This window comes from Hyperolius riggenbachi, chromosome 10 (genome assembly GCF_040937935.1).
Source record: "Hyperolius riggenbachi isolate aHypRig1 chromosome 10, aHypRig1.pri, whole genome shotgun sequence".
NCBI lineage: Eukaryota > Metazoa > Chordata > Amphibia > Anura > Hyperoliidae > Hyperolius > Hyperolius riggenbachi.
In genome coordinates, this window is record NC_090655.1 from 76,821,916 (window position 1) to 76,834,655 (window position 12,740).

Sequence of the window (12,740 nt, forward strand, 5' to 3'; positions counted from 1 at the left end):
GGTCGAAGGCCTTCTCCGCATCAGTAGAAAGAAGCATTGTCGGTAAATTCTTCGACCGTGCCCAGTGTACCGCGCCCATTGTCCGAATCGTGTTATCCCTGGCTTCGCGCGTTGGGATGAACCCAACCTGATCATAGTGCACTAATTTTCCCATTAAGGGAGGACAGTCTATTTGCCAAAATCTTAGCATATAGCTTAAGATCAACGTTGAGTAGGGAAATGGGGCGATAGTTGGAGCACAACGACGCGTCTTTTCCTGTTTTATGTAGAACTGTGATATGGGAGAGTAGCATATCATCCGGGAAGGACCTGGGATTGGTTTCCTCAGAAATGGAGTTGAAAGCTTTTACTAGAAATGGATATAGTGAGTTCGAGTAATGTTTGTAATACTCGAGCGAGAACCCATCTGGGCCTGGGGCTTTACTAGCGGGCGTTTGGGAAATTGCTGTTTTTAGTTCCTCTATGGAAATTGGGTCTGTCAATTCTTCAATATCCTCGTTTGAGAGGACTGGCATCTGGGATTGGATTAGGTATTCCTTTATTTTGGATAACTGTTCAGTCCGGTGGGTCTCAGGGGAATCTGTCGGGATATTTTATAAGGTCGCATAGAATTTTTTTAAAACTCTAGCTATAGAGGCTGTCCTATGATGTTTAACGGAAGCCGTGTCATTAATATGTGGTATATAGTTTGATACTTGTTGGGCTCTCAGGGCTCTGGCCAAAAGGGTGCCACATTTATTCCCGTATTCGTAATAGTGTCTTTTGCAACTGTGTGCCGCATAGCGTGCTCTAGAAAATAATAGGGATTTTAATTTTTCCCTTTCTGCGTTTAATGCTTCCAGCACCTCAACAGGAGTGGAGTGCCTATGTAACTGTTCCATCCTTCGTATTTCCGAGAGAGATTTTTCTATTGCCTCATTTTGTTCTCGTTTTTTCCTACTCCCTTCCTGAATAAGAATTCCCCTGATGACGCACTTATGGGCTGTCCAAAGAGTCATTGGTGACATACCCTCTGTGTCATTAGTTTCAAAATATTGCTCAATTGCGTGCTTTATTTTCCCACTTACTTCCCCATCCTGTAGAAGGGAGGTATTAAGGCGCCAGTTTACTGGATTTCTTCTCCTCTCCAGGATGGAGAAAGACATGGTCACGGCCGCGTGATCCGAGATTGTTCTCGTTGCAATGTCTGCATCCACGACCTCTTGAGAGTAGATTGTGTGACGAGAAAATATAATCGATACGTGTGTATGTGTTATGGGGGTGCGAGAAGAAAGTATATTCGCGATTATTTGGGTTTAAGATACGCCACGGGTCTACTAGTTGTCGAGCCTGCAGCGCTAGTTTGCATTTCTGTATAATCCTATACGGGAGGGTGGATCTACCAGTGGAGGAGTCTAGTGAGGGGTCCAGAGTAATGTTTAAGTCCCCACCTATAATCACACTACCCTCTGCAAATGCATCGAGTTCTGTTAGGAATTTCTCAAGGAATGTGTATTGTCCAGAGTTAGGGGCATAAAATGTGCCTAGTGTTACTTTCTGTTGATTGAGTATGCCTTTCAGAAGGTGAAACCGCCCCCCTGGGTCCGATATTTGCTGGATCTGGGTTATACAAACCTGTCTGGAAAGAACGATTGCCACCCCCTTTGTCTTAGTGTCTGGGGAATTGCTTAGGAATACCTGTGGGAATCTTGTGTTCCCCAATCTGGGGTGGTCTGTACCTCTGAAGTGTGTTTCCTGCAGAAACGCTATCTGGGCTCTGGACCTATGTAATTCAGATAGTAGTGCAGAACGTTTCTCTGGGATGTTTAACCCATGGACATTGAGTGTTAAGATCTTAAGTGATCCTATAGTCCCTCGGTCCCGCCTCACCCTGCCCCCGGTATAGAGAACACTCCAGGAAAGAAGAGATGAATAAGAGTGAAAGACAGAAAAAGAGAGAGTCTTGGGGTAAGTGCCCCAAAGTATATGAGTGCCGGGAAGAAATACCCAGAACCCATATCACCCAAATTAGGTCAGACCATCCTCCCGTGGGGAGGGAGGATAGTTTCCCAACTCCGACCAGAAAGGGGAGAGGGAGAAGGAGGTCCATACCACTTGGACTTCCCATCCTCCACCCCCGGCCACGTATTACCATAGAGGACGCTAACCTTCAGTGGTTACTATTATAAAAGGAAAATCCGCTCCGCAAAAGATATCTTATACACGCACCTGTTCGCTTGACCATAGATTATGAATAAATTCTCGCTCTTATCCCCACCTCCCGTTCGACCTCCAATCGAACGTATATGTGTGTTTCCGGGTTTCCCCTCCCCCAGCCCATCTCTCCCGCTCATCCCCCCGTCAGAAGCCTCCACGTCCACTGATGGCATACGACCGTTATAATCTAATATTCGAGATATAGAAAAAAGACAGCAAGAGGTGGGCCCCAGTGGTATCCCATTGTGCTTCAGGTCCCACGGCCCAGTCCAGATCCACCACAACCATAACGCATGTGCGGTGCTGCCAGTATGGCCACAGTATTTGGGCGAATTCGGTAAGGTCTTCCGGGTCCAAGCCCAGAGTGTAGGGAGAGAAGCTGCTAATGTTAATATGCCTTAATGCTTATTCATACCTCTTCTGCAATATATTAGAGTAATCACATATCCGTATCCGATTTTTAGTGTATCATGCAATATTAGCGGCAGACCCGGATCGGACCAGGGACCCTACAGCACAAGGGGCAGAGTCAATTTTAAAAGCATATCACAGTGATAACACCCCACATATAAATGAGAATATATACAAAAAATATATATCATACATCGGAGACAAAACACACTATGTAAGTCATGGGACGGTGTAGACCATATGGTCATGCGTTATATGTGTTATGCGGCCGCAAGCGCTTATTACTATAGAGCTTCCCCCGACAGCTTCAGGCGAAAATAATAAGATTAAATAGGAATTCGAGGTACTCGTGGTCTTATGAGCTCTGTAGTGTGGGGGAAAGTCCGCCCATTTAGTGGGGGCATAGAGGAGTTCACTGAACCCAAGCTAGAGAGGGCACGTTCCTTAATAAGAAACCAAATATTTAGAATCAATGTGATTTAGATAGGATGTCAGTATATAAATAACAAACTCTAAGCTATGGAGAGGTATATGTGACTGCTAAACCGTGACTGCCAACGTAGTGTCTTATCCTACAAGGGAAAGGCAATCGGATAACTAGGAATCTGCTCCACGTCCGTACAACACAGCAGCCTCACGGTACTCCGTAAAGCAAACACCACTGCACATAAACAGCACCGAAAGGGTGCCCCTATTCAGACATAAGCCAGAGGAGTTGTGCAGAGTGTGTCATAATGTAGATCCCATGAGGTCCACCGCTGTTCTGGGGCAAACGAGTAGGAGCTCAAGCCTCCCCGATACACAGGCCGAAGTGGCGGTTACACGTGGTGTCATCCTTAAGCGAGGCAGTCTCGGGGATCGTGAGAGCCAAGGGCCTCCAGGTAGAAATACCTATAGAGTGTTAAAAGGGGGCCATTCCTAATAATAACTCAAAAAGCCATTAGTGTGTATCTTGTCTCTACCAATGTGGAACATTGCATATGTTGGCAAACGGGTCTCCGGGAGGCCACAGAGCGGCAAGATGGGGGACCAAGGGGGGGTCGGCCAGGAAACAATAAAGTCAGTGAGGAACAAGGGAGGGTAGTGCTAGTACTTATCGTATGTAAACGAACAGGGCGATCAGCAGATGTTGCGGAGGCATCTAGTATCTTCCTGAGGTATAGCTAAGGAAAAGTTCATGGGGTGGCTTCTGTAGCAGGACGTTGTCTACGCTGGCGCTGTGGCTTAGATAGATCCATGAGATCCGGATCCCATTCCGGAGCCGCAACCGCCGCAATATCCAATTTGTCGAAGAACTCCGTTAGCTCCCGTGGGTGTTTTAGAGTGCAGGAGATGTTCCCTAGGCGTGCATGGAGCTGGAACGGGAAGCCCCAATGATAAGAGGCTCCCGCTCGCTGAAGTGCCTGTAGAACCGGCTTTAGAGCTCTTCGCTGCATTAGGGTAGAGGGTGCCAGATCCTGGTACAGCGAAATTGTTGCCCCATCAAAGTCAACAGATCCCGCCGTTCTCGCAGCTGCCATCACCATTTCTTTCAGGGCGAAATCTTGAACCCTACAGATAACATCTCGGGGGGGCTCCGACCCACGGGGAAGCGGGCGTAGAGCACGGTGTGCCCGATCTAATTTAAATTCTTCTGTAGGTTGCCGACCCAGTAGGCCATTGAAGATTCCCTGTAAGGTGGGTTGAAGGTCTTCTGCCCTGGTAGCTTCTGGAAGGCCTCGTACCCGAATATTATTTCGGCGACTGCGATTCTGGAGGTCTTCAATCTGAGAACGGAACAGGCTATTCAATAGTTGTTGTCGGGTCTCCTTTTCTTTGAGGGTCGTTATTTCAGTCCGGAGATCCGTAGTCTCCTTCTCCATAATGGACACCTTCTGCGTCATAGAGGAAATCTCTTCCCTAATGGAGGCCAATTCTTCTTTGGTGGAATTCACTATCCTCTCTGTCTGCAGTTGCATGTCCAGTTTAGTGGGCATTCCTCTCAGATAGGCCCATATGTCCTCCAGGGCATTGCCCTTCTCTGAGGCGCCCGGCGAGCTGGAAGGAGAGGAGCCTGCAGTCTGGGAGGCGGCCATCTTAGATGTAGTGCTGCGGGTGGAGACCGGGGAGAAATATTGCTCCAGCGTGTCCTTTCCTTTCTTTTTCTCACGTTTCTTCTCTGCTTTTTTAGCAGACTTGCTTGCCATGCCACCTCCGATGAACGGTGAGAGTGTTCCAGGGGTTTAGCGATGCATAAGGGCTGAAAAAGCTTACACGTGGCCGGGAGCTTCAGAAGAACACGTCTTTACGCGGCCATCGCACGCTCCGCCCCCCACACTCTTATTTTAAACTATGAAACAGAGCAGAGCTAATGATCCTTTGAACCTTCCTGTAGTAAAACCTTATCTCAAGCTGTCTCTCACCGTTTCTTGGTTATTCAAGTGCTCCAGAAAACAGGACTGCCTTCGACCTAAGTTGGGTCAAAGAGTTCAAAGAAGCTCTTTCGCATAGACAACTGAAGTTTTTTTTTTTTAACTCTTCCTGTACTAAAAAACAATATGAGACTTTTTTCTTTGCTACTAATATTCTATTTCTTAGCTGTACTACACAAACAATTCATTATCTCAGTGTATTTTCGCTTCAAGTTTGCCACAGCTGGTAATAGTAAAATCAATATTTAAGCAGATTTCTGCCGAAATATATTCAATATCGCATAATGCTTGTGGTGAAACACTTGCCCTGACCGAATTTAAAACAAGAAGAGATCACGTCGGGCATAACATTAATTATGCCTAGTATTACTCTCTCAGCATCAGTGAAATGGAAAGAACAATTTTCAGCAGCTTTTTTTGGGGGAGTATTTCTTACAACTACCTTTGTTTGCACTCTTGCACTTTCTGCACTTCCCTTAGCTGAATCACTCGCAGTGGCTCCCTGTCCTATGGGGAAAACAAAAACAAGTAAAGTTTTATAAAAACAAAAAATGGCTAGTAAGGGCTGGTTCAGACGGACGGTTGCAGAGCGTTTACAGCCAGCGTTCGGGGCTTGGCGTTAAACGCTCCCATTCAAGTGAATGGGAGCGTTTGTACCAAGCTTTTACGCGCGTTTGCACAAACGCGGCGTTCGGGTCCCGATTTTCACTGGCGTTCAAGGAGCCCCTGGAAGCTACATGTTGCTTCCAGGGGCGGTTAACCGCGACGGCTAATGTCCCTCTAGGGGAAGAAAAAACGCGACCGCATCCGAACGCAATGTGAACGCTGCTGAAAGCCTGAACGCATCACGAACGCAACGCCAACGAACGCGACGCCTCCAAACGTCCGTTTGAACCAGCCCTAAGACAAAACCACAACACTACCGCACACTGTAAATACAGTGCAGGTTAAAAAAAACATGGCCTACCAATTCAGACTTGAAATATCCAATTGTGTTCTCATCCAGGAGAAAGAACCGTCTCTTCCAGTTCTTCATCTTTAGAGAACAGAAAGCAATGTAAAAAGCAGCGTTACAGGTCATCTTACATTCTCACCTACAGTTACAATTTGCATACTTTTGAGTTAAAATGAAATTCCACTTAAATAAATAAAGCAAAAAAAGTAATCTCTGCAATTCAGCTCTATACATTGCAAAGAATAATTTACATCTGCATCAGATGTTGAAGCGGACTTGAACTCAGAACTTCCTCTCTGCTCTCAAAGATAAGCAACAGCATAACATCCTTTAAAGAAAAACATTTCTTTGTAACAGCTGATAGAAATTCTGCAATAAATCTGCAGTGTATCTACTTCCTATTTTCATGGAAGCAGACATAGGGTTAACATCCTATGTTTACAAATTAGCTGTTTTGCAATGGCTGCTGAGATTACTGAGCTGACACAGCTGAAAGATCAAACTACACTTCTGATAAGTCACAGATGAGGGGGAAATAGACAGGCTAAACTCTCTAAATACATACAGGGTGCATTTCTCTCTGTTTCCCTTCTGTCCTGTGCAAGAGTTCAGGTCCATAAGGCTTGCTGCCTTGTCCACTAGGCCCTTTGTCACCCTATGTAGTGTCTCCACCCCTTTCCCCTGTGGACTGTAAGCTCACAATGGCAGAATCCTCCCTCTATCTTGTCTCTTCTCTGTTCTACATTATACTGTCATAATGAACATGTATCTGTATTGCTGGAGGTCATCATACCAGTCATGAACTATGTACCAGTATGCATTTTGTACTTGTGTTGCTGAATGTTGTGATTATTCTGTGTGTGGACAGAAACTGATGGCACTATATAATAAAGAAAAAATGAATAGCAGCAAACATGATTTTGGCTTTCTTAGCTTGATTTATATGGATAGAAAACATCCATTTCTGGTTCAGAGCATCTACTCAGGCAGGAGCATGTGTAGATCAGTGTACCTTGTGATAGATTTAGTTTTGGAATACCGTACTAACCTCCTCCCCCAAACATTACCCTCTATCCTCCTACCCTATCCTCTAACACTAAACCCTCCTACCACTCTCTGGCACCATAAATGCCCTACATCCAATATCTGGAGCTCATCTAGATTATAGCCAAGCCCTCGTGCAGATAACCAGGCTCAGCACTGTTAACCGTTATCCAAAACTCATCCATATAAAAACTGAGCCACACCATCTATATCTGAGACTCAGCTACACAGCAGCTAAACTTCTGAAGCTCTGCATTCTGATATCGGGGGCTTGCCTATAGAACAGCTGAGCCTCTGCATCACATAAGCTGTATCAGCTTTAGGCCTGGAACCCACTAGCAGCGAGTTTCTAAGCGTTTTTTCTTAAAAAACTCTTGCAAATGAAATGCTATGGGTGTGATCCCACTTTAGGGATGAGGTTTTATAAAAATCACGCAAAGAAATTCATTAGCAAGGGTGCTTAGAAAAGCGCTGTTAGTGGGTCCCAGGCCTTCTAGCCGGCACGCAAATCTTGGGCCTATTTGAACTGCTTCTGTAGTAGTGTCAAAGGTTTCTGCTAGTCACTGGATTATTGCAGGTGACATAAATAACTAAGCCTCTTGCCCTGTGCATATAATTACTCTTGTAGCAAGGTGTGAATTACCAGACAAGCTCAAAGCAACTGCACTGCTACCAGAGCACAGGAACTACTACTGCCAAGAGCTATTAGAGTTTACTTTGAGGCTTGAAAATGCTTCACTGGCTACAAACCTAAATGGAAAGATAACATTTAATAACAGATAGCAAAAATCCTTGTGTCATGCTCAGTGTCTTACCACAGCCCCTTGCTTCACACAGTAGCCAGCTTTTATCACGCTGCCTTCAGAAAGCCGGTATGGGGGAGATGGGAGCTGGCTCTGGCTGCGTTTCAGGTTGCCCCGATCACCAGTGTTGGCACATTCACTGAGTTCTTGCTGAATAGGGAAGGGGGAAAAAAAAAGAATAGAATTTAAAATATAAGTCTTTCAAAAAATGCTTACAGCAAAGTCCAAGCTTTTGTGTTCATAACATTACTGCACTGCTAATCTTAAGCTTGGTTCCAATTTGCTTCTGCCTGTTTGAATTGGAGTGGAGCAGAACAGTTCAATGTCCACTTTGGTCCATTTCAACTTCGCCTTCTCGTCCGGGGCACACCAAACGGTTACATTTTAGCTGCAGGTGGGAACCAAGCCAGAGAATGACCCTGTAGTGGAATGCTGTAATATTCAGAGATGGAGGGGTGCATGCTATATCACTTCCTGCAAAGTGAGCAGCGGCATGTGCTGGAGAAGACGTCCTCTTTCTGGTGTGCTCTTTATCGACTGTTTTCTACAGGCAAACTTGCTTTCTCTGAAGTTGTATACTGCCAGTGGGTCAGGTGTTGTTGAGGGGGCGGCCTTGTCACTAGGTAAGTGCATCACTGATGGGTGGTGGATGAACTTTTATTGTGGTGTTACCTCTATTGCTAGTGCTAATTTTGCAGATTTTTTACAGATACAGATGGACGCAATGCGTTACAAGGTAGGTAGCCATCCTTTGGGGGGCGGGTGTGGACAGCTCTCACTGGCGGTGGACACGTTTGGGGGCATTGCGAAGGCTTCTCAAGCCGAATATTGAGAAGGCATGGGGCTTTGTTCATGCAGTTCTGTTTCATGGGAGCATGGGGGGGCCTACCGACGGCACCACTGTTAATGTGCTAAATGTTGCGCAAACTGACCCCACAGGGCAACATTTTGCGGTATAGTTGTAAGACCCTGCATATTCAGGCATGCAAGAGCAGATGCAAAATTGCACAAGCTGTGCCTCTTTATTGAGCCGATTAGGCCAAGTGTGCAGTCAGATTAATCATGTTTCCCTTGGTGATGCACACATCCTCTTTTTTGTGTGCATTACCTCTATTACAAACAAGCCATGTAGAACCTGCCCTTGGATGGTGGTTTGCGTGCTTGCTAGCAGTCTGCACTATAACCTTTCTTAATAATAATAATAATCCTAACAGTTGTAGAGCGCTTTTCTCCTATTGGACTCAAAGCGCTCAAGAGCTGCAGCCACTAAGGGTATGCTCAAAGGGCCACCCCTGCAGTGTTAGGAAGTCTTGCCCAAGGACTTCTTACTGAATAGGTACTTACCCTAGCCAGGCTTCGATCCCTGGTCTCCCATGTCAAAGGAAAAGCCCTTAATCAGTACACTATCCTGCCACTTTATTTTTGAGGATACGGCCGTTTCTGGAATACATGGACATCAAGAGCTAAGGATGACCCCCTTCATTATTGAAGTCTGGATACAAGGACTTTGCATCAGATGCCCATTGGGGCCTGCTAACAAATGGTATATGAGGAAGTGCACTTGCTCATGCCTTCAAGGGAACCTAAACTGAGAAAGATATGGATTTTGCCTTCTAAAAATAGTACCAGTTGCCTGACTCTCCTGCTGATCCTGTGTCTCTAATACTTTCAGCCACAACCCCTGAACAAGCATGCAGACCAGGTGCTCTGACTGAAGTTGCACTGGATTAGCTGCATGCTTGTTTCAGGTGTGTTATTCAATCACTAGTGCAGCCAAAGAGATCAGCAGGACTGCCAGGCAACTGGTATTGTTTAAAAGGAAACATCTATATCCCTCTCAGTTTAGGTTCCCTTTAAAATAAGCATTAACATTTTCACAGATCTTCATTAAAGAGTACTATTAGTATAACAAAAAAACAGAGGCTATCATGTCAAGGGTAAGGGGGTCTCTGAGCTAATTACCTACCTGCACGGCCATAATTCATTATGCAGGTAATAGCTCCGCCCTCACTCACATACTTTTTTCAAAAGTCTGAGGAAGCTCTGTCTACCCGAGCAGCTTTGCACAGATCAGCACCCGCAGCCTAATTGGTGGCTGCTGAACTGGGGGTGTGCCACTGTAACACAGGCGGAGGTGGCAGAGAAGCTTTTGAAGATTTTGGAAAAATGCCCCATGACTGCATAGCCAAGGAGAGGGGTGGCGCCTCAACTATGTAACGAATTACAGGTGAGCAGATAAGTAAAAAACCCTGAGATTCCCCCCAATTGTGTAGCATTGAGCAGACGGTGTCTTATAATGGAAAAAAAATAGTCAACAGGGATTACATGACACTGACCAACTAGGTCAATAAACCTTTCTCCTGAGATTTTCTAAGGGCCCGTTTCCACTTGTGCGAATCTGCATGCGTTTCCTGCATGCAGATTCGCATACACAATACAAGTGAATGGGACTGTTTCCACTTGTCAGGATTTCTGAGTGTTTTTCTGTGCAGAAAAAATCTGCACGGCAGAGCCATCAGAATTCGCATACCGCTATGCGAGTCGCATACAATGTATTTAATAGGGAATTCACATGCGGTTTTGGTATGCAAATTTTCATGCAAATTCGCATGGAATCAATGGAAAAGCACACAGGCACTGCCATGGTTAAATTCGCATACATCGTCATCCATGCGAATTCGCATGAAAATTCGAATACACTCAAATTTTTACCGCGGCGATTGACACCGCACAAGTGGAAACGGGCCCTAATAGATGTTTTTGCACCTTATCAGTACAACATTTTCAACCACCAGCAAAGCAAAATAAATACTAAGTCAGGTGGGTCAAATTGAATTTAACATTTGATACTACCTTTCCTAAGGTTTGGCACTTTTTCTCCTAGGTGCTTCAAAAAACCTGAATTTTGTAGACAAGCCATCTCCAAAGAGAAAACTCAGGAGAAAACAAGTTTATCAAATAAGGACTTTTGAACACAGCTTGAAATGTGCAAAGTAAAAAAGTACATGTGGAATGGTCTTGAATTTGGGTGTACATTTTGAGTGAGATCTACTGTATAAGAAAACTGTACAGAAAACTGGAGCAGTCGCCAACAACTAAATAAAATGCCTGCATCATTTAACAGATGTAACCCACTGCTGCTCTGATCAACTACTTTGCAGCTGTGCTGATTACTCAACACCCAGATTTCAGAAACCATTCGTTAAGTTACATAAACAAAATGCACGTTTTGCTGTGAGGCCTGACAAAAACAAGCACTGCGACAGACTTCTTGCACATTACAAGGAAAGCATCTTCCCCTGGAGTGGGGCTTTAAGTCCAGCAGGAACCTGGCTGCATATAAAGCAACATTCACAGAATTTACATAGCTGTGACCAGCAATGCCCATAGGGACACGATAACAAGCAGTGTTACCTGCGTGGGAGTGATAATGGGGACACCGCCCACAATTTCAGTCTTGTAAGATATCTGCTTCTTACTGCCGGTGTATTCCAGCTGGCTGTGCACACTGTCAGCAGGACACGGCTGATCGCAAGGTTTTGGTACCTACAAAAGAGAAATCAATAGAATGTAATGTACCAGTAATATGAGGCTGTCTCCTAAGGAACAAAAGACATTACTGCACAAAGATGCAATGGTGAAACAAAGACACTTTTTATGATTTTTTTTGAATGTTCCTATGAACTTACAAGGAATACATAGTCTACGTGGAAAATTTAGAGCTAAAGTTTAAAGAGAACCTTTAATCCAGGATTAAACTTCATCCTAATCAGCAGCTGATTCTCCCTTTTCTACAGGAAATATTTACTTTTTCTTGAATAGCTCCTCAGGGGCATCTGCATGGCTGATATTGTGGTGAAACCCCTTCCCACAGTGTGAGGTCATGACCATGGTCCTAACAGTTTGCGGTCTGTGAATCTTGTTGCATTGTGGGAAATAATGGCTTTTTCCAACTGCCAAGCAAACATAATCTCCCTCTGTGCATAGAACTCTAATGAACATTCCGTACAGATCACCCGGCAGAACTAAAGATGTCACCACCAGTAATACATTTCAGAATGTAAATCAGGGAGAGGAAAGATATTACAATATTAAAACCCTGACCAAATAATCTATAAATTAATTTTGTAAAAAAAAATATAGCAATTGTATTCATTGTGTTATTTTCACTACAGTTTCTCTTCAAATCACCGCTCCAATCTAAAAAATAATATTTGTACTCAAAATTGTAATTCTAAAAATAAATTTCAAAATGAAAAAAAAAAAAAAGTTAAAAATGATAATTTGCAAAATAATTGTCAAAACAAATTTCAAAACACTAATTCTCAAATGGAAAAATTTCTGTTGGACAGGCCCGCCCGATATTTATCGGGTGCCCAAATGTTTTCTTTATTGCCCAATAGCCGGTATTTTGCATTACCGCCTATGGGGCGCCCAAATAATCAATTAGCCTCAGATACCCACATTTCCTCATTCCTAAGATTTCTGCTAAAATGCTGTCTAAGGGCCCTTTATCACTAGCAAGCGTGATCATGAGAGCAAATCACCTGCGCTTGTGATTGCGCAAGATGTATTTTCCACTATCCGCGTTTGCGCCGTACAGCCGCCGGGAACGTATCGCGATCGCGACCAGAATCGCGTCGGCCAGTGATTGTGATTCAGCAAAAAATAATCACGGTAATGGAAAATGAGCACCGCGATTTACATGTTATTGCGGTGCTCTAGTGATCAGCGAAACGGCTCGGATCGCAGCCAGTGGAAAAGGGCCCTAATATCGAACAGTGCAAAGTGGTGCACAGGTAAACAATTGATATCTGGAAAATATTGATCATTTACCTGATCTACCACTAAACACACAGTGGATGAGCACCTTAAGCTCAGATCGTTTATTGTGACAGCAAACTAATCAGCTAAGACATC

At 44.5% G+C, this 12,740-nt stretch overlaps 1 protein-coding gene across 3 annotated transcripts in view; it reads right to left on the minus strand.

Moving 5' to 3' along the window:
- The window catches only part of PLEKHA1 (pleckstrin homology domain containing A1), a 117,189-nt gene that overhangs the window by 20,251 nt on the left and 84,198 nt on the right, over window positions 1–12,740 (minus strand). For all 3 annotated transcript variants that reach the window (XM_068258529.1, XM_068258528.1, XM_068258530.1), the window contains exons 6-9: window positions 11,235–11,366; window positions 7,833–7,970; window positions 5,986–6,054; window positions 5,461–5,525 (exon numbers count right to left, since the gene is read on the minus strand). In XM_068258529.1, coding sequence (XP_068114630.1) covers window positions 5,461–5,525; window positions 5,986–6,054; window positions 7,833–7,970; window positions 11,235–11,366 — 404 coding nt within the window. The remainder of the gene's footprint in view (window positions 1–5,460; window positions 5,526–5,985; window positions 6,055–7,832; window positions 7,971–11,234; window positions 11,367–12,740) is intronic.